This window comes from Leucoraja erinacea, chromosome 18 (assembly GCF_028641065.1).
Source record: "Leucoraja erinacea ecotype New England chromosome 18, Leri_hhj_1, whole genome shotgun sequence".
Classification (NCBI taxonomy): domain Eukaryota; kingdom Metazoa; phylum Chordata; class Chondrichthyes; order Rajiformes; family Rajidae; genus Leucoraja; species Leucoraja erinaceus.
The window spans coordinates 20,105,563-20,124,251 of record NC_073394.1 but is presented as its reverse complement, the minus strand read 5'-3'; the positions used below and the strand labels follow the sequence as shown (position 1 = coordinate 20,124,251).

Here is an 18,689-nt window from a genome sequence, read left to right as displayed (position 1 = left end):
CTCAGATTCATGAGATACGATTTACCCTGCACAAAGCCCTGCTGACTATCCCTAATCAATCAAAGCCTATTTAAAATGCTGGTAGATCCTGTTCCTAAGAATCGCCTCCAACAACTTTACCACCACTGATGTCAGGTTCATCAACCAGTTGTTTCCTGGCTTGCCCTTGATGGTTTTCTTAAATAACGATACATTAGCCATCATCTCTGCAAGGACCTCTGTAATTTCCTTCCTAACTTCCCACAAGATCCAAATATGTATCTGGTCAGGCCCTGGGGATTTATACACTTTACAATTGCTGATACCTTCTCCAAATGCTTAATTTCTCCCTCTACAAGAAACCTGACAACTCAGGAATGAATCTACTGAAACCTAGCTGTAATTGCTCTGTTGGATAATAGAGAGATCAAAACTGTGCACAATATTCTAGGTATGGTCCCACTCAGAACCTATACAATTGGGGCAAGAGCCTGCATGTATATACCCAAACCCTCATTCAACGTACTATTTGGCTTCTGAATTGTGTGCTGTGCCTGCATGTTAATTTTCAGTGATGCATGTACAAGGATGCAAGGTCTTTTGAATACCAACATCTTTCAATCTCTCAAAAACAAAACATCGCCTCCCTACCAACAGAAGAGGTATTCTGATTGAAACTGTGATTGACATGTGCTTTGTAAAGGACCTGCATGTTAAAAAAAATAATAGTTTCACAGTATCGATTTCAATTTCCATGTTACAAAAAAATTGAGATGAGCAAGGAATCTTTTGATTTGAGTATAGGAGCAGGGAGGTTCTACATCTTGTACAGGGTCTTGGTCGCCACACCTGGAGTATTGCACAGTTTGGGTCTCCAAATCTGAGGAAGTACATTATTGGCACAGAGGGCGTGCAGGAAAGGTTCACCAGACTGATTCCTGGGATGTCAGGACTGTCTTATGAAGAAAGACTGTATTGGTTTACGCTCTAGAATTTAGGAGATGAGAGGGGATCTTATGAAACTTACAAAATGGGGTTTGACATAGATGAAATTTGCCCCCGTTTGGGAAGTCCAGGACAAGGGGTCACAGCTTAAGATAAGGGGGTAATTCTTTAAAAAAGATGAGAATTTTTTCACACAGTGGTGAATCTCTGGAACTCTCTGCCGCAGAGGGTAGTCGTGTTTCAATGGCTATATTTATGAGTTAGATTGGCTTGTGGCTAAATCAGAGGGTGGAGAGAAGGCAATGGGATACTATTGGATGATCAGCCATGATCATATTTGATTCTTTTTCTGAGGCCGAATGGCCTACTCCTGCACCTAATTTCTATGTTTCTTTGTTTCATTCGCCATTTGATTCTTTTTCTGAGATTCTTTTTCTTTACTTTGCACTCAATTTCATGTTTCTCATCACTGCCTGCATGCAATACTTCACTTTTACACCAGTTTATATCCCCTTTCCAATCACTGGCAGCCTATTCCGGGAAAAGTGGACCGAGCCGTACTGCATGAGCATGAGACTCTGCTGCAGAAATAATATCACCCCAACCTTGAGCATCTGCTAAGTAGGTCCTGTCATCAACGGCTGGGACCATTCTATCTGCATTTTTAGCCTATCCCCTCACTATTGGGAGCATTTTGACATGCGGTGATACATTAGCTGTCTGATTAGGAATTATGTTGTCTATATAATGGTTTCTCTGAATCTAATTTGTTAAAATAAGTACTAAAAAAAAGCAGACAATCAAGTCAGGGCTAGTAAGAAGGCTGTAATTAACAATCATTTATTTTACTATGAGAAGGCATAGTGGGGTGCTAACTGCAGTTTAGTTTCATTATGGAATGTTAAAGCTGACAAGGAGAATCATACTCACCAATAACCGTCTGCAATAACCAAATCGTCGACTGCCATCTTCCCCAGTGAGCATGAATGAGAACGTTTCGCTGAAAGAGAGGATCATAACTCACTCAAAAACAAACGCAGTGAAGAAACACTGATGGGATCTACTTGGGCACATGAGATTCTCACTAACATCTTATCCATGGAAAATAATTTGCAGTTATGCAAGGATGGGCTAGGTTCAACATCAACTAATGTTACACATACGTTACAGTACCTGATTTGTTTGAAATTATCATTTTAATAATAGATATTAATTTTGGAAGTATTCAACAATGTCTGCAATTCTTTCAGGGATGTTTTTCTTACTTTGGAGTTTTATTCAGTTTCTTTAATTTAAGTTTAGAGGGAAGAACAATTTATGATAATTTTTGTTTTGCACACAAACAATTGTATTTCCTTTATGCCTATATTTCCAAATTTGAAGTGCTGGGGACATTATATGGTCATAACCCTTTCAAACCTATTATTTTTACCTCTTCCTTCCCGTAATTGAAATTTCTGCAACTATTTACTCGGGCGTATTTGAAATTGACAAAATGACAGAGGGTGATGGGTATATGGAACAAGTTGCCAGAGGAGATAGCTGAGACAGGTATTATCACATAATTAAAAAGACATTTGGACGGGTACATGTGTAGGAAGGGTTTAGAGGGATATGGGCAGGTATGGACAGGTATAGACAGGTGGGACCAACATAGGTGGGGCATCTTGGTTGCACTGAAGGACCTGCTTCCATGCTGTACGACTCTATGACTATGACTCTACAACTATGCTGAGAGGAAAGGCCTGAGGAGGCATGGTTGGCTAACCAGATATTGGTTTTGTGTTAACAGATGCATGGACCCGAATTCCAGATCTAGCCATCAACTGTGAACACAGTTATTTTATTGATGATGAGAAAGTTCACAATTTACCAAGAACTGGTTTAAATTCCCAACCTGCCTCTCTTTTGGGGGAAAACCAATCTCATCATAAATATACTCTCTGTCAACTAGTGATCAGATACTCTAAATGTGGCCTCAAACAATATCATATATATCTGCAACATGACCTCCCAACTTCTACACTCAATATTCTGACTGAAGGCAAATGTGGCAAAAGCCTTTTTGAAACCTGTTCATCAAAACAGGTTTATACGGTGGTCAAAACAGCTTCATCAAAACCTCTCTAAATTCATTATCAAAACGAGTTATTATTATCAAATTATGGATGTATTAACTTCCACTGTGGCTGGTGTGGATTATTCCTCATCATGGAACAAGTAGTATAGATGTACAGCAATGCTTCTCTCATTTTAACCAAAGTGCTGGAGGAACTTAGCGGGTCAGTGTAGAATATAGTTCTCAGCATTGCACTGCACCAAGACCAGAGACAAAGTTCAATGTCCGCAATAGGGTGGAGGTGAATCGGACAATATTCCAGTTTATTCAGAAATTGGATGGTATTCTAATTTATGGAAAAATTGTACATGAGCTGCAATCCTAGATTGCATTATACTTTAGCGAAAGTTTATGCCTGTGTATTCATTCTCATGAACTGCTTGAATAATTCTCAGTTGATTTACCTGGTAAAATCTGACACTGGACTCCAGTCTTTGGCATCTGGAAAGCAGAACTGTGGGATTGCTTTCAGTCGTTCCTCTGCCTCACGTACCTGTTTTGTTGGCCTCTCTAGCTGTGGAGGAGAAACAACATTCGAGTTACTACCTGGCGTTACTACCATCAACAATTCCAATAATAACACTGTCTGCACATCTGGACGCCGGCAGCGAGCTGCGGAGGGTTGAGGTCCCGAACCACGGGGGAAAATGGAGGAGGACTGGCCAAATTTTGTGCCTTCCACCACAGTGATGAATGCTGTGGTGGATGTTTGTGTTAAATTGTTATTGTGTATTGTGTGTTCTTTGTCATTGTACCGCTGCGGACAAATTCATTTCACTTGCACTTTATGTTGCGCAATGTGACGAATAAAACCGTATTGTATTGTATTGTATTGTTAATGGTGTATTCTGTAGAAGCACTCTGTGCAACATCATAGATGATAGTGTTATATCTTGGTAGTGCTTAATATACCACAGGTCATTTTTTACCTAAATTATTAATAGAACTCATAGTGGACCATGCAAAATTATTATATTGTAACAATATCTACAAATATTGGTATTGGTTTATTTTTGTTTTACAGTCATTAAAAACATAAAGTCATTATTACTGTAACCCATCTCTGGCAAAACAGAACATGTTGATACTTTAGCAGAAGATTTACAAGGGTACCTTGGTCGGCATAGACCAAGTATATTTCATTTTATAATCGTATTTAATCACAAAAATACTATACACAGATACATAGGGTTTAGTTATGGTAGAACGGAGAAAGTGCAATCGGCATCAGTCCCCACTGATTTAAAGTAATTGTTAAAATGATCAGAGTGAGAGAGAAGATTTTGTTTGCACAAGTTGTAATGCTTGGCATGCCAAACAATATTGTGCAAACATGCTCCAGACTGATTCCTGGGATGTCAGGACTGTCTTATGAAGAAAGACTGGATAGACTTGGTTTATACTCTCTAGAATTTAGAAGATTGAGAGGGGATCTTATAGAAACTTACAAAATTCTTAAGGGGTTGGACAGGCTAGATGCAGGAAGATTGTTCCCGATGTTAGGGAAGTCCAGGACAAGGGGTCACAGCTTAAGGATAAAGGGGAAATCCTTTAAAACCGATGAGAAGAACCTTTTTCACGCAGAGAGTGGTGAATCTCTGGAACCCTCTGCCACAGAGGGTAGTTGAGGCCAGTTCATTGGCTATATTTATGTGGGAGTTAGTTGTGGCCCTTGTGGCTAAGGGGATCAGGGGGTATGGAGAGAAGGCAGGTACGGGATACTGAGTTGGATGATCAGCCATGATCATATTGAATGGCGGTGCAGGCTCGAAGGGCCGAATGGCCTACTCCTGCACCTAATTTCTATGTTTCTATGTTTCTATGCTATATTGTCAATTATAAAGGCAAATTAAATATATACTTAAAAATAGAAAGTCACCGAGTCATATAGCATGGAACCCAACCCAACTCGTCCATGCCGACCAGGATGCCCCATCTAAGATAATCCCATTTGCCCATGCGTTTCTACCCCTCATGATTTTATACACTTCCATAAGATCACCCCTCAGCCACCTCCTCCGCAAGGAATAATATATCGGCCTGCCCAATCTCTCCCAATAGCTCAGGCACTTGAGTACTGGCAAAATCCTTGTAAATCTTCTGCACTCCTTCCAGCTAAATAGTAATTTCCCATACTAGGGTGACCAAAACGGAACACAATATTCCAAGTGTGGCCTTGGCAATGTCTTGCACAACTGTAACACAATGTCCCGACTCCAATACTCAATTCTCTGACTGATGAAGGCCTGTGTGCCAAAAGCCTCCTTCACCAACCTATTTACCTGCAATGCCACTTTCAGGGAACTATGTAATCCAAGATCCCTCTGCTCTACAAAGCTCCCCAAGGGTCTACCATCCTGTGTGATGGCACTGGCCTGGGTTGACTTCCCAAAATGCAGCACCTCACACTTATCTAAATTCCATTTGTCACTCCACTTGCCCAGTGATTAAGATCTAACTGAAACCATCTTGATGATCATCTTCACTGTCTATGATATTGATTACGTTATTTGAGATATCACTTACTAATCATGTATTGTATGTTCTCATCCAAATTGTTGATATAGATGACAAACAGCAATGGGCCCAGCACCAATTCCGGAGGCACATCACTAATCACTGGTTTCCTGTCTGAATGGAATACCTCCACCACTCTGTTTCCTACCATGAAGCTAATTCTGTATCCAGTTAGCTAACTCTCCCTGTCACCCATACACTAATTCATCCACAGGGGCCTTCCATGCGAATGTTATCAAATGTTTTGCTTGAGTCATATCGACTACATCAACGACCCTGCCCTCATCAACCTTCCTTCAAAAAACTCAAATCATATTCATGAGACATGATCTCCCACGCACAAAACCACGGTGACAACGACTACAATCCATGTCTTTCCAAATGCATGCAGATTTTATCCCTCATTTAGTTTTTGAGGAACCCTATTCTCTCTCTTGTTATCCTGTTCCCCTTAATATGCATAAAAACCTTCCTTAATCTTAAGTTCCTATACATGCATCCTTTGTCCAGGAGATACACTTCCCAATATCCTGGGATGCACTTACTGCCTACACCTTACTCCTTTTCTCTAACCAAAGCCTCAATTTCCATCATCATCCATGCTTCTTGCCTTGCCACTTTACTCAAAACAGAAATATGCATACCTTGAACTCTCACTACCACATTTTGAAAAGCATTCCACTTTCTGAATATCCCTTTGTATGATCAGTTTTCAAATTCCTGCCCAATTGGCCTAACCCCAGCTTCCAGCTTTAATTTAAGAACGTGCCCTAATCTTATACTTAAATACTTTAAAGCTAATAGAACTATGGCCACAAGTCTCAAAGTGCTCCCCACAAACAATTTAAACATTACTAAATGACACTAAAGTGGGTGGTGAAATCGGTTATCAAAAATTACAGCAGGTTCTTGATCAGCTGGGCAAATATGGTCTCACTCTGACAGTGACAGGACAGAAAGGTTGGTATTTTAATGGGAAGGGGAGTTAAAATGTTTGGCAACCGGGAGATTGCATAGGCCAAGGTGGACTGAGCGTAGGTGTTCAGCGAAACGATCGCCCAGTCTGTGCTTTGTCTCGGCGATATATAGGTCCACACCAAGAACAAAGGATACAGTAGATGAGGTTGGAGGAGGTGCAAGTGAACCTCTGCCTTGCTTGTAATGACTGTCAACTCCCTGGATGGAGGAGGTATAGGGTCAGGTGTTACATCTCTTGCGGTTGCAGGGGAAGGTACCTGGGGAGGGGGTGGTTTGGGTGGGAAGAGATGAGTTGTGGACGGCACGGTCTCTGCAAAAGTGGAAAGTGTGGTGTTGGGAAGATGTGACTAGTGGTGGGATCCCGTTGGAGGTGGCGAAAATGTCGGAGGACTATGCACTGTGATTTCAGTGGATCAGGACAGGCAGAAACAATGGGTCTGCCAGTGCAGTTCTATTGCAGAAACAATGGGTCTGCCAGGGCAGGCTATGTTACTTTCGGTTATTTGTGAATAATACAGAGGATTATTTTAGATCTTGCAGACAAATTGTGTTATTTTTATCAAATAGATATTTTTTAGGTATATTTAATTGGCATGGTTTTGAATGTTTGTAGCTTTCTTGCTGTTATTTTTGGAATGGTTAAAGATACAATTCACTCAGACCCACCTTCGGGCATGTTGTTTAAAAAATGTCCTTTAAAAAGAATGAATCAATATAGAAAGTTAATTGGGGATCAGCACAAATTTTGCAAGCTTTCGATGTCATTTTGTCTTTTTTCATGAGTAAATGTACTGGCATTGCATTGTTGTGGAGGATTAATTTAATGTTGTACTTGGACAGTTATCTGCTTATTCAAAGTACCTGGCTGTTGGACAAATATTGTATAATATTCAACTCTATGTGGCTTTCACGTGTAGTTAAGGTGCAAATGAAATATTCATACCTCACAAAAGTCATACTTTTCACACACAGGAAGTTATTTTTCATCACAATGTAAGAAACATTAATTTTATTGGAAAACTTCAAGCTCAGATTAATTTGCCTGCTGAAGAATTCAAACCAAGTTTTGGCTGTTGAATGTTATCTGTAGACGGCTGTCGAGTCAAGTCATACCATACACAAGTACGATCAAGTCATGCGCAAGTACAAGAGCTAGTGCAAAGAGGAAACTCCTGATCGATTTAGACCTGTAAGAGAGATTTTAAAGTGTGGGATGAAGGTTGCCAAGTTTGGACTAAGGGCTTGTTTCTCTACTATACGACTGTAAGTGGAATGATGGCAGTGGATCCATAGACAATAGACAATAGATGCAGGAGAAGGCCCTTCGAGCCAGCACCGCCATTCAATATGATCATGGCTGATCATCCACAATCAGTACCCCATTCCAACCTTCCTGCCATATCCCCTGACTTCACTATCTTTAAGAGCTCTGTCTAACTCTCTCTTGAAGGCATCCAGAGAATTGGCCTCCACTGTCTTCTGAGGCAGAGAATTCCACAGATTTGCAACTCTCTGGGTGAAAAAGTTTTTCCTCATCTCCGTTCTAAATGGCCTACCCCTAAATTCTAAACTGTGGACTCTGTATCTGGATCATAGTGGATCCCCTTCTGGGATAGAGATTTTAAAGAGTGGAGTGAAGGTTGTCGAGTGGGACCAAGGGATTGTTTCCAAACTATATGACTCCATGAATGGAACAATTGTAGTGGATCATCCTGCATCCTCTTCTGGGATCAGCACACAAAGAATCGTCATGCTCAGAGATTACCAGGCTTTTTAAAGCTTAGTATTTACCTTTGGAAACTGATAAGATACTTCAGGAATATATGTATTCTTTGAAGGCTTTTTCTTTAATGAAATGACCACAAAATATTCAAAGAGTTCCCGCTCTTGCCATTCGATGAGTTCTCGTTCTAATGTGCGGTAACTGGGAGCTTTCTTCAGCACCGACTGAATGTGGACCAAGCGTTGAGTGTGTGCTGCAAAACAAGACAAAATCCAAACACAGTTCAGAGTGTCCACAGGACATCAGACAAGTTCTTATTCTTTAGGGAACGTGGGTTCACCCCTTCTGTCATTGATGGGTCCATCACTTATCTCCACTGCGCCCTGTAGTTCTGCGCTCACACCCCCTTCCCCCAGACGTAACAAGAACACAGCTCCCCTAGTCCTCACCTTTCACCCCACCAGCCTCCCCATCAAACTCCGACATTTCTGTCACCTCCACTCATCTCCTAATTTTGACCCCTTTCTGCCTTCCATAGAGACTGCTCCCTCTGCAACACCTTGGTTCACTCAACCCTACCCACCCAAACCACCCCCTCCCCAGCTACTTACCTCTGCAACCACAAGAGATGCAACACCTATCCTAATAGCTCCTCCTTTGACCCCGACAGTACATCTAGGTGAGACAGAGGTTCGAATGCACCTCCTCTAACCTCATCTACTGCATCGGTGTTGCCAATGTGTGCTCCTGTACATTGATGAAACCAAGCGTAGACTCGGCAACTATTTTGCTGAACACTTACCCGAAGGTCGACTGGATCTCCCGGTTACGAACCATTATAACTCCCCTTCCCATTCCCACACTGACCACACACATATTGTAAGGACAACACCACATATTTCACTTGGGTAGCTTACAACACAGCGGTATGAACGTTGAATTCTCTAATTTTAGTTAACTAATACAAACACCCCCCCCCCATTAAAAGTCGGTTAACCAGTTCCACAGTCCGCCATGATGTATCCTTCATGGGATCACACCGTCCCTTGCCAACAATTGGCCTATTGGAACCACTCTGTCTGATGTCATCTGTGGCTGGCACTGATTTGCCCTGATCTTTTCTTGCTTCCAGTTCCTCCCACCTACAATTAGTCTGAAGAAAGGGCCCTACCCCAACATTATCATGGGAATTAATCTGATGTTCATGGAGCTTGAGAGAACAAACCAAAATGTATCCTTTGCTGCACAGACTAGCAGCAACGGTAATATTACACAGATATAAATGAAGCCCCTTACAAAGTACTCAATGCATTGTGACCTCTTACCTTTAAACCTGTCATCTGAGTCACTCTCACTCTCACTGTTCTCATCTGTGAAACAGATAAAGACATTGAGTGAAGATTCCAGTAAACCAAAACAAGCTACAATCCAGGTGATAGACTAAACAGTCTTTGGTCATGCAGCAGCTGGTAAAAGTTTGGCTTTTAGAAAATGTTCAGAATGGAATTGTTTTTCACCTTAGCTGAATGATATGTACAGCAATAGGCTAAACTGCTCTCCTGCACATCATCAGCAATTGAAGAAAAAACAAGTTAACATGCTGAAGAATTTATATTTTATATCCTTTGTAAAAGGGTGTCTTAACGTAATGTCAAATCGCACAGGAATCGTGGTTGCAGTAATACAAACAATATGGCATTGATCATTTTTACACTCTCTGGTACAACAACTGCTCAAAGAATTAGAACTTCACCTGCATTCTCTACCTGGAAAATCCATTCATGCTGGGGCCAGAGATTGGAAGGAGATGGGGACATCGCCTTTCCTTAGGTTATCACTTGGAAATCGAGGCACAAGCTTTATACAGTAAGCCCCCACAATAACAGACCTCTTTATAACAGATTTTGACTAAAGCAGATATAATCTGCTGTAGATCAAGTTAATTGTTTCAAAGAATGACCACTAGGTGGATGGAACGATTCTTGGTTTAGTTACGTTTTAGAGATAAGGGTACATTGTACATTGATCTGTTTCTTCTACTGTCCTTATTATTGCACCAATAAAAGTGTTTTAATTACTTTGGAAATTTAGACATTTCAATAGTGTTTTTGATCCATTTGAGCTTAGTTTAGTTTAGGGATAGAGTGTGGAAACACTGAGTCTATGCTGACCAGCGGGCACCCGTACAATACTTCTATCTTCACACTCTGGACAATTTACAGTGAGTAGGACAGAGAATTGTGAGTGTGGAATTCTCTGCCTCAGCGGGCGGTGGAGGCCGGTTCTCTGGATACTTTCAAGAGAGAGCAAGATAGGGCCCTTAAAGATAGCGGAGTCAGGGGATATTGGGAGAAGGCAGGAATGGGGTACTGATTGTGGAGGATCAGCCATGATCGCATTGAATGACGGTGCTGGCTGGAAGGGCTGAATGGCATACTCTTGCACCTATTGTCTATAACTACCACTGTGGTTCTACATTTCCTCCCACGTTGCAAACGCATAAGAAATTGTGACAGCACAGGTTTCCTCCGGGTGCCGCGGCCAACACCCATCCATCGCAGAGACATGCAGGCCTGCAGCCCAACTGGCCCCCGCGAACCACTGGCAGAGCCGCCCCCCGTCCCCCTCAGCGCCAGAGACCCGGGCCAGGGTCAGACCCCGACCCCAGCCATTATCTCGCCTCACCTCCCAGGCTCCCCAGCACATCAGCTCCATCCCACACACCGGGCACAACTCACTGTGTGTAGGATAGAATCGGTGCACCGCAGCACCCGGAGGAATCTCACACGACCACAGGGAGTACCCACGGTCGGGATCGAACCCAGGCCCCTTTGCTGCGAGGTAGTGGCTCCGGCAGCAACCCACAGAAACTGCACAACACACAGAAACTGAAACACAACCCACAGAAACTGCACAACACACAGAAACTGCACAACACACACAACACACAACCCACACAATACACAAAAACTGCACAACACACACAACACACAACCCACAGAAACTGCACAACACACAGAAACCACACAACACACACAACACACAAAAACTGCACAACACACAAACCTGCATGTCTCCACAATGCGGGAGGAAATTTGAGCACCTGGAGGAAGCCCACACTGCCACAGGCAGCACCTAAGGTCAGGGTCAAACTCGGGTTTGTGACGTTGTAAGGTAGCAACTCTACTGTGCCGTCCCAAGGTGTTGTGTGCTTTGTGTTCTTTACTGTTTATTGTTTATGTTTATTGGCTGTTTTTCTCTTAGTACTGTGCATATTAATCCCATTATTCAGTTATAGCAGATACTTGGTAATAACAGACACCATTCTTCCCCATGTGGGCCATTGTTGACTTTAAACTGCCAGTTACATTATTAATACTGCTGCCTCATGACTCCAATGACTCAGATTCCATTCTAACATCGGGTTTTGTCCGAGTGGTGTCTGAACATTCTCCCTGGTAACTTCAAGAGTTTCCACAGGCGCTCTTCTTTCTTCCCACATCACAAAGGCCAGTTAGTTGATTATTTACTTGGCTACCCTTAGATAAGTGAGTGGAAAGAGAATAAGGGGGACTCAAAGCGAGTAGATTGAAGGGAAGTAAGTGGGGTAATGAGACTGTTGGGATTACACGGAGTGCTGGCTTTATCTCAATGGGCAAAATAGCCTCCTTCCATGTTATTGGAACAGATAAGAAATAATATGATGCATGCTGAAGGTCTTCAAAGTGGGAGAAAATGAATTTAGAAGCATGATATTACAATGTCATATCGCTGGACTCGACTATTTAAACATAGCAACTTAAAATGCATCAATGAAACAGAGAATGAGGGAAATGAACTTAGCGTTGATATTTTTGTTACTTCCAGCTAGGTCAATATGGACAAGGTGAAGAACTCTAATAACTAATGTGGCTGTTTATCCCATGTTGCACAGCAATTCTTCACTTACAGCAAGTCAACTCAATCGTTATGATAGCATTTTTTACATTCATTTTCAGGAGGTTAAAAAGATACAACTCAAGTCAGTTGGTAATTCTCCGAATTCAGAGAAACCTATGCACATATTTCTGCCCCACTACAGGGGTAAGAAGTACAGTGATTAACTCGACTTAATGGACTTTCATGCCTTCTTGTTTTTGTTGAAAGAGGGGGGATATTTTTAATTTGACGTTTTTTGATTTGGATCAGTTCTAGCAAGATGTAAATAATGGTTCATCCCCTTACCTCTTAGAGATGCATTCTCAAAGTTTGACAGAGACAATTTCTTCAGCCTTTTCTTCCCTCTCTTTGCACTATAGATGCCGTTAATTTTCTGGACAAGCTATGAAAGTTTTTAAAAATGTACATGTTTTTAATTATTAAATTCTACTCAATTTTCTACTGAGTACAGTACATACTGATTATGTTATCCTTATGAACAAAGCAATATTTCACTAAATACATAGTTAACATGCATGTAGTTAACAAAGGCAAGATATGCCATTCTCAAGCCGATATTGATAAAAAAGCTATTAAAAGGTCATAAACTCACTATCTGCATTTTAGCTTCACATTTCTTAACTGAATAATTAGGCTAACTGTGCCTTTTTCTATGCAGATAATGGATCAATAATTCTGAAAGTGATTTTTGCAGCTTATTTGAACATAGAATAACAAAATCATTACAACATGAAAGGGCTGATGGCTTTTTGGATGGGCTTGCAATTCATTCCCAATGCCTGGCCCTTTCCCTTCATCCTCCCATGCTTTGTCTTCAGGTATCAATCTAGTTTCATTCTGAAATGCCAAAATCATTTTCTCATGCAATGCATACCAAATCATAAATACCCACTGCGTAACGCCCTTGGATGTACAAGAGCTGTGGGATATCGAGGAGACCCTAGTGAGTCACTGTCCATGATACCACTTGCTTTAGTGTCATCTGCAAACTTACAAATTATGCCTTGCACATTCTCTTCCAAATTATTGATATATACCACACAAACAGCAATGGGTCCAGCACTGATCCCTGAGGCACACCTAGTTAGACCTCCAGTCCAAAAAGCAATCTTCCACCACCATCCTCCGTTTCCTTCCTTGAAGGCAATTCTGTATCCAGTTACCTGGATTTAATGGAGCAGACACTTAATATAAGGGCAGGAGGTACAAAATACCTATTCGTTTTCCAAGCAATTTCATTGTTATTCCATGAGTACATTCTTTGGAAATCAAAGGGATCTCAGTCCTCACTGCCAGCTCAACCTATTCTCGCTGTTGTTCTTCATTATTTCATTTCTCTCTTCCTGTACAGACTTTGTTGGGCAACCCAATGCTGGCAAATAGTAGCAAAATGGCCAGTTAGCACCAATAACAAGGTATGGGCAGTCTGATGGTGTCCTTCATTGTGATCTATAGATACTGTATATCAGCATCAAGCCCAGTCTTGACAAAGTCAGAAATTCCTCCTGCCAATAAGTACATTTGGAGCCATTCAATTGGTGATTTGCTTTTGTTTACATTTAAAATGTTCTGATGATCACACTGCAATTCTCAATTCAATGCTTAGAGATCTTTGCAGTGGCATTTTTGTGCAGGCTGAGAAGCTATAAAGAGGAGAGGACCAGGAATTGGAATAAAATTGAATCTATAAAGTATCTGCTCCATTAAATCTCCAACAGGCACGGTGGCACAGCAGTAGAGTTGCTGCCTTGACGCGCCAGAGACCTGGCTTCAATCCGGACTACGGGTGCTGTCGGCTTCTCGAGTTTGTACATTCTCACTGTGCCGGTTTTTTCCGGTTTCCTCCCACATTCCAAAGACATGCAGGTTTGTGGGTTAATTAGCTTCTGTATATTGCCCATAGTGTGTAGGATAGAACTAGTGTCTAAGGGTGATCACTGGTCGGGGCGGACTCGGTAGACTGAATCGCCTGTTTCCATGCTGCATCTCTCTACACTAAGCTATTGTGGTGGGAAATATCGGACAGGTGATAAAAGAAAGAATTAAATTTGTGTAACTAATGGTCCACTTTATAGTTCAGCAAGTTATCTTTCTGTTGCTATTGTTTAAAATAATATTCCGTACGAAAATATTTGGATGATTTCTCATTACTTGGTCATGGCAATTCAGATCATATCTTGCACTGAAGAAATGTTCTAGAAATCTTCTGGCCAGCCAACCATGTGTATCTGGCCAGCATGCGTGCTACCCACCAGACTCGTGAAACCTTGTTAAGTGTTTCCATGCATTTTGTGCTGTTTTTCCAGAGGGAACGGAGAAATGTTAGTGGAGCTGACAAGTGGAGTATTTGCCTCCACATTACAGATTTGGGGTGGTTTTGCTCCAGGCAATAAATCCTTGAAGTTAGGTTGAGGAATAGTACTGCCTGTCAATGTTGCAACTGGGTCATTAACCCTACTTTCTCCCCATGAAACTTGGAGCAGTTTCACATATTTTCTGGCCTTACTTCCTGGCCAGACGAGTTTAGGAATATGGCTGTCAAAACCTTGGAACTGCTGCAATGGGATCCAAAAATATAGCACCCACAGTATGAAGAGGATGGGATGGAGCACATTCCTCTATGACTTAAAACATGTTTCCAACCCCTACAGCTTCAGGCTTTGTAATTGATTATAGCATTTGAGAGATTTACTAATCTATGATACAACTTGGAACCAGGCCCACACCAGCCGAGGAACAATAACCCTGAAAAAAACAGCCATTAAAACACATCTTATTAATGTTTAAACACAGCCAATTTTGGATCCATTTTATTATTTTCACTTGGATTCCATGGGTCTTTACTGACTAGTTTACCATGCAAGACATTGCCAATCTCTATGGATTACTTCAAAATTACTGCCCTTTCAGTTTGGATAGAAGTGCAAACGAATTACTGCTTCATCCAGAAAAAAAAATGCTTGGTTCTCTGAATGGTGGGAAGGAAAGAAAACAGGGATATCTACCACAATTGCACGGGCATGAGTCCCGAGAAGGAGAATGGTTGGAGGAGATGAAAACATCTACTATGGAGTCATGGACTCCAGAATGCTGAAAGGGAGGGCAAGATGTAGCTGGTGGTGGAATTCCATTTAAGGTCCTGGAAATAATGAATGATGATGCATTGAACGGCTGTGAATGTGAACTCTGTGGTCCACTCTTCTGTCTTAACTCATTCATTTAGTCATGCTACCATGAGAGATACACTTTTACAGATTATTTTTCCAATATTCCAATGATCCCAACAGTCCTTCGACCAATTCACTAGCAGTTAGGAATCTATTGCAATCCATTCTATTACTTTCAGTGATCACGATCTAGTGTCCTCTACAACAGAGAGAACAGATTGTTCCTAGTGTGTGGGATCGGATTTGTGTATGGGTGATCGCTGTTCACCCATTGGGCTTCAATAGATTGGTGGCTACTTTGCATGAAACATCCCTTCAGTCAGCAAGGGCAACCCTGAGTTTTATGTTGATTGGCACTTCACTTTTCTCTACACTCCAACTCTGACCTATCTTTCACTTTCTATATTGCTCCAACGATGCCGAATGTAAGTTTGAAGGAAGCATCTTACATTCCATCTGCAACCTTATAATGTGATATTTAACAATTTCAGGTTATCATCCATTTTTTCTTCTCTCTGATGCAAACCTTTCTGTTTTCATTTGGTGTTTATATCTCATGGCTTTAACTGCCAGTTCTTAAGATAAATATTAATTATCAAATCTTCACATACATCAAACCCTCGTTTTAACGGACCACTTTATAACGGATTTCAGTTATAGTGGACCAAATCTGTTCTAGACTAAGTTTGTTGCTTCAGGGAAGATGGATAGAATGAATGGTGTTTTTGAACTATTTTAACAGCTTAGTTTAAGTTAGAGATACAGCGTAAAACACTGAATCCATGCCGACCAACGATCACCCATACACCAGTTCTATCCTACACACTAGGGACAATTCACAATTTGTAAGATAGAACTACCACAGTGGTTCTATCGATCCGCCCACATTGGAAAGACAAAAACATTGTGACAGTGTGTATTCCCTCACCGCAAAGACATGCTGGCCTGCAGCCCAGCTGGCCTCCCCGTACCTCTGGCAAAGCCCCCTCCCCAGCACTCGAGACCCGGACCTGACCCCAGCCCTCTCAGCTGGTGTGTTTTATTATAACGAGCGTATACAGTATTCATAGAAACATACAGCATAGAAACAAGCCCTTTCACCCCGCCTTGTCCATGCCCACTGTAAGGCCTATCAATGTCAATTCCATTTGTCTGTGTTAAACACATATCCCTCTTACACTTTTCCTATCTAAATACAAGTCCATAAGCTTTTCAAATATTGTAACTGCATCAGCCTCTACCACTTCCATTGGTAGTGGTACCATCTTTTATTTCAATCTATCAGTCTTCCACCATTTAAAAAATAATTCTGCCATCATTTTTTCATTTTTTAAGTAGATGCCATTTGTAATTTGTGCATATTGGGACGTCAAACCAAGTCGACGTTCACAGTGAATTGTTTGGCCTTGGGGAGTGTTGTGGAGCAGAGGGATCTAAGTGCAGGTATGTAAAGTGGTGTCACAGATAGTTAGGGTGGTGAAGAAGGTGTTTGGTACATTGGCACTTCATCTGATCTGTCAGGGTATTGAGAATAGATGTTGAGTGTGATGTTACAGTTGTACGATATGTTGCTGAGGTTGTGTTTGAAAGGACTGTGTTCAAGATACTATTTTCAAGCCAAACACAAGCCAAACTGTATTTAACTACTTTGAAAATAAATTGATTTGCCTGAGATGTTGTATAATGAAGTTGGTTTAGCACAATGTTTAGAACGTGTGTTGAAACTCAGATATGACCACCGAGTGAGTACTCTTGGTCATTAATGTAGATGTTGATTCTATGCATATATATGTCAACATTGCAAACCAATAAAGAGCAATAAGAATGTTTCCAACACATTATCAGAAAAAAAGGTGGACATTTCTTACTTTAGGAATCCTCCTGGATCGTCGTGTAGACAGCAGCTCACTGGTGGTGCTCATGCTGTCGTCGTTGAGGCTGGTGGGGGAAGAGGGCACACTAAGGTGGGACAGAAGCAACACATCATCATGGCTGTGTCTTTTGGACAGTCGTGGTAGTCTAAGGGTCCTCCTGTCTATGGTACTACTCAGACGCAGTGTCAGACTGCTGGGTTTCGGAGGCAGCTTTGGAAGATAAGTCATTGACCAGGTTAAGTTAAAGCACAAAGAGAGCACACAATCCATGTATCATTTCACGACTTGTTTTGTGCTGCACTAGCTCCTGAGCCAGATGTTCCTCAAACTTTCAGTATTTTTTTATTTCAAACTATTCATGATGACAAACAATGCAACTATGTGTATTCTAAATTAATTAATTGCAGAGTTAAAAACACGCTCATTGTAACTCATAACAGTAAATTATATTGAGTCACGCAGTGACAATAAATAATGGGAAAATGGGCTGAAAGAAAACGAATCTAGTGTGAAAGAATTAATAAACTAATATTCAGATTCTTTAACCATGAATATTTACTGTCAATCAGTGGATTATTCCTTCATGTTTTATAAATTCTTAGATTATCATGATGTGCAAAGTTATTTACTACCAATAATAGTGCAGGTTCACATGCAGTGAAAAATAAGGTTTATGTGACTATAGCATTTAATGTTATTTACTTTGTAGTGACAATATAAAACAAATAGATTGGAGGAACATAATTCATCACCTATCATCACTTTTAATAAGTGCCATTCTCCACTTATTTCCATGTACGGAAATGAAACACTGGGCTCCAGATGCACACAATAGTTTCTGAAATCTGCTGGTGCTTCCTGTAACTCATGGATCATTTTTCACATTTTGAGTTGTAATACAGTGCACATTTGAAGTGCATCTAATTTACTTGGCGTATGTGAAGCATATATGTGGATTTTGCCTAAGTGTGTTTGCTCAGAGTTGATCTTCAAGAGCAAACGCACTACGTACAAAATCACCAAAGTAAGAGCGGTGTGGTGGCACACTGGCGCAGCGACAGTGTTGCTGCCTTAAGCGCTAGAGACCCCGGTTCAATGCTGACTATGGGTGCTGTCTGCATGGAGTTTTTTTACATTCTCCATGTGACCGCGTGGGTTTTCTCTGGGTGTTCAGGTTTCCTCCAACATTCCAAAGACATGCAGATTAGTAGGTTAATTGGCTTCTGTAAATTGCCCCCGTGTGTAGGATAGACTAGTGTACGGGGTGATTGCTGGTCGGCGCAGATTCTGTAGGCCGAAGGGCCTGTTTCCAGGCTGTATCTCTAAAACTAAAATTAAAAACTAAAACTACACTAAGCAATGAAAGTATTAGTCGACTAAAAAAAAATATTTGTGATATATGGATTTGTTTTCTCTTCTTTTTTCTCATCTGTAGTACATTTTTTTAC

The 18,689-nt window shown here is 41.2% G+C and overlaps 1 protein-coding gene across 5 annotated transcripts in view; it reads right to left on the bottom strand.

Annotated features, from left to right (window-relative positions):
- dennd2b (DENN domain containing 2B) overlaps positions 1–18,689 on the bottom strand; it is a 217,664-nt gene that overhangs the window by 35,939 nt on the left and 163,036 nt on the right. For 4 of the 5 annotated variants that reach the window (XM_055649504.1, XM_055649503.1, XM_055649502.1 and 1 more), the window contains 6 exons: positions 17,236–17,451; positions 12,486–12,582; positions 9,587–9,631; positions 8,330–8,514; positions 3,448–3,557; positions 1,855–1,924 (listed from right to left, as the gene is read on the bottom strand). In XM_055649504.1, coding sequence (XP_055505479.1) covers positions 1,855–1,924; positions 3,448–3,557; positions 8,330–8,514; positions 9,587–9,631; positions 12,486–12,582; positions 17,236–17,451 — 723 coding nt within the window. The remainder of the gene's footprint in view (positions 1–1,854; positions 1,925–3,447; positions 3,558–8,329; positions 8,515–9,586; positions 9,632–12,485; positions 12,583–17,235; positions 17,452–18,689) is intronic. The other variant, XM_055649506.1, reaches the window with a different exon arrangement.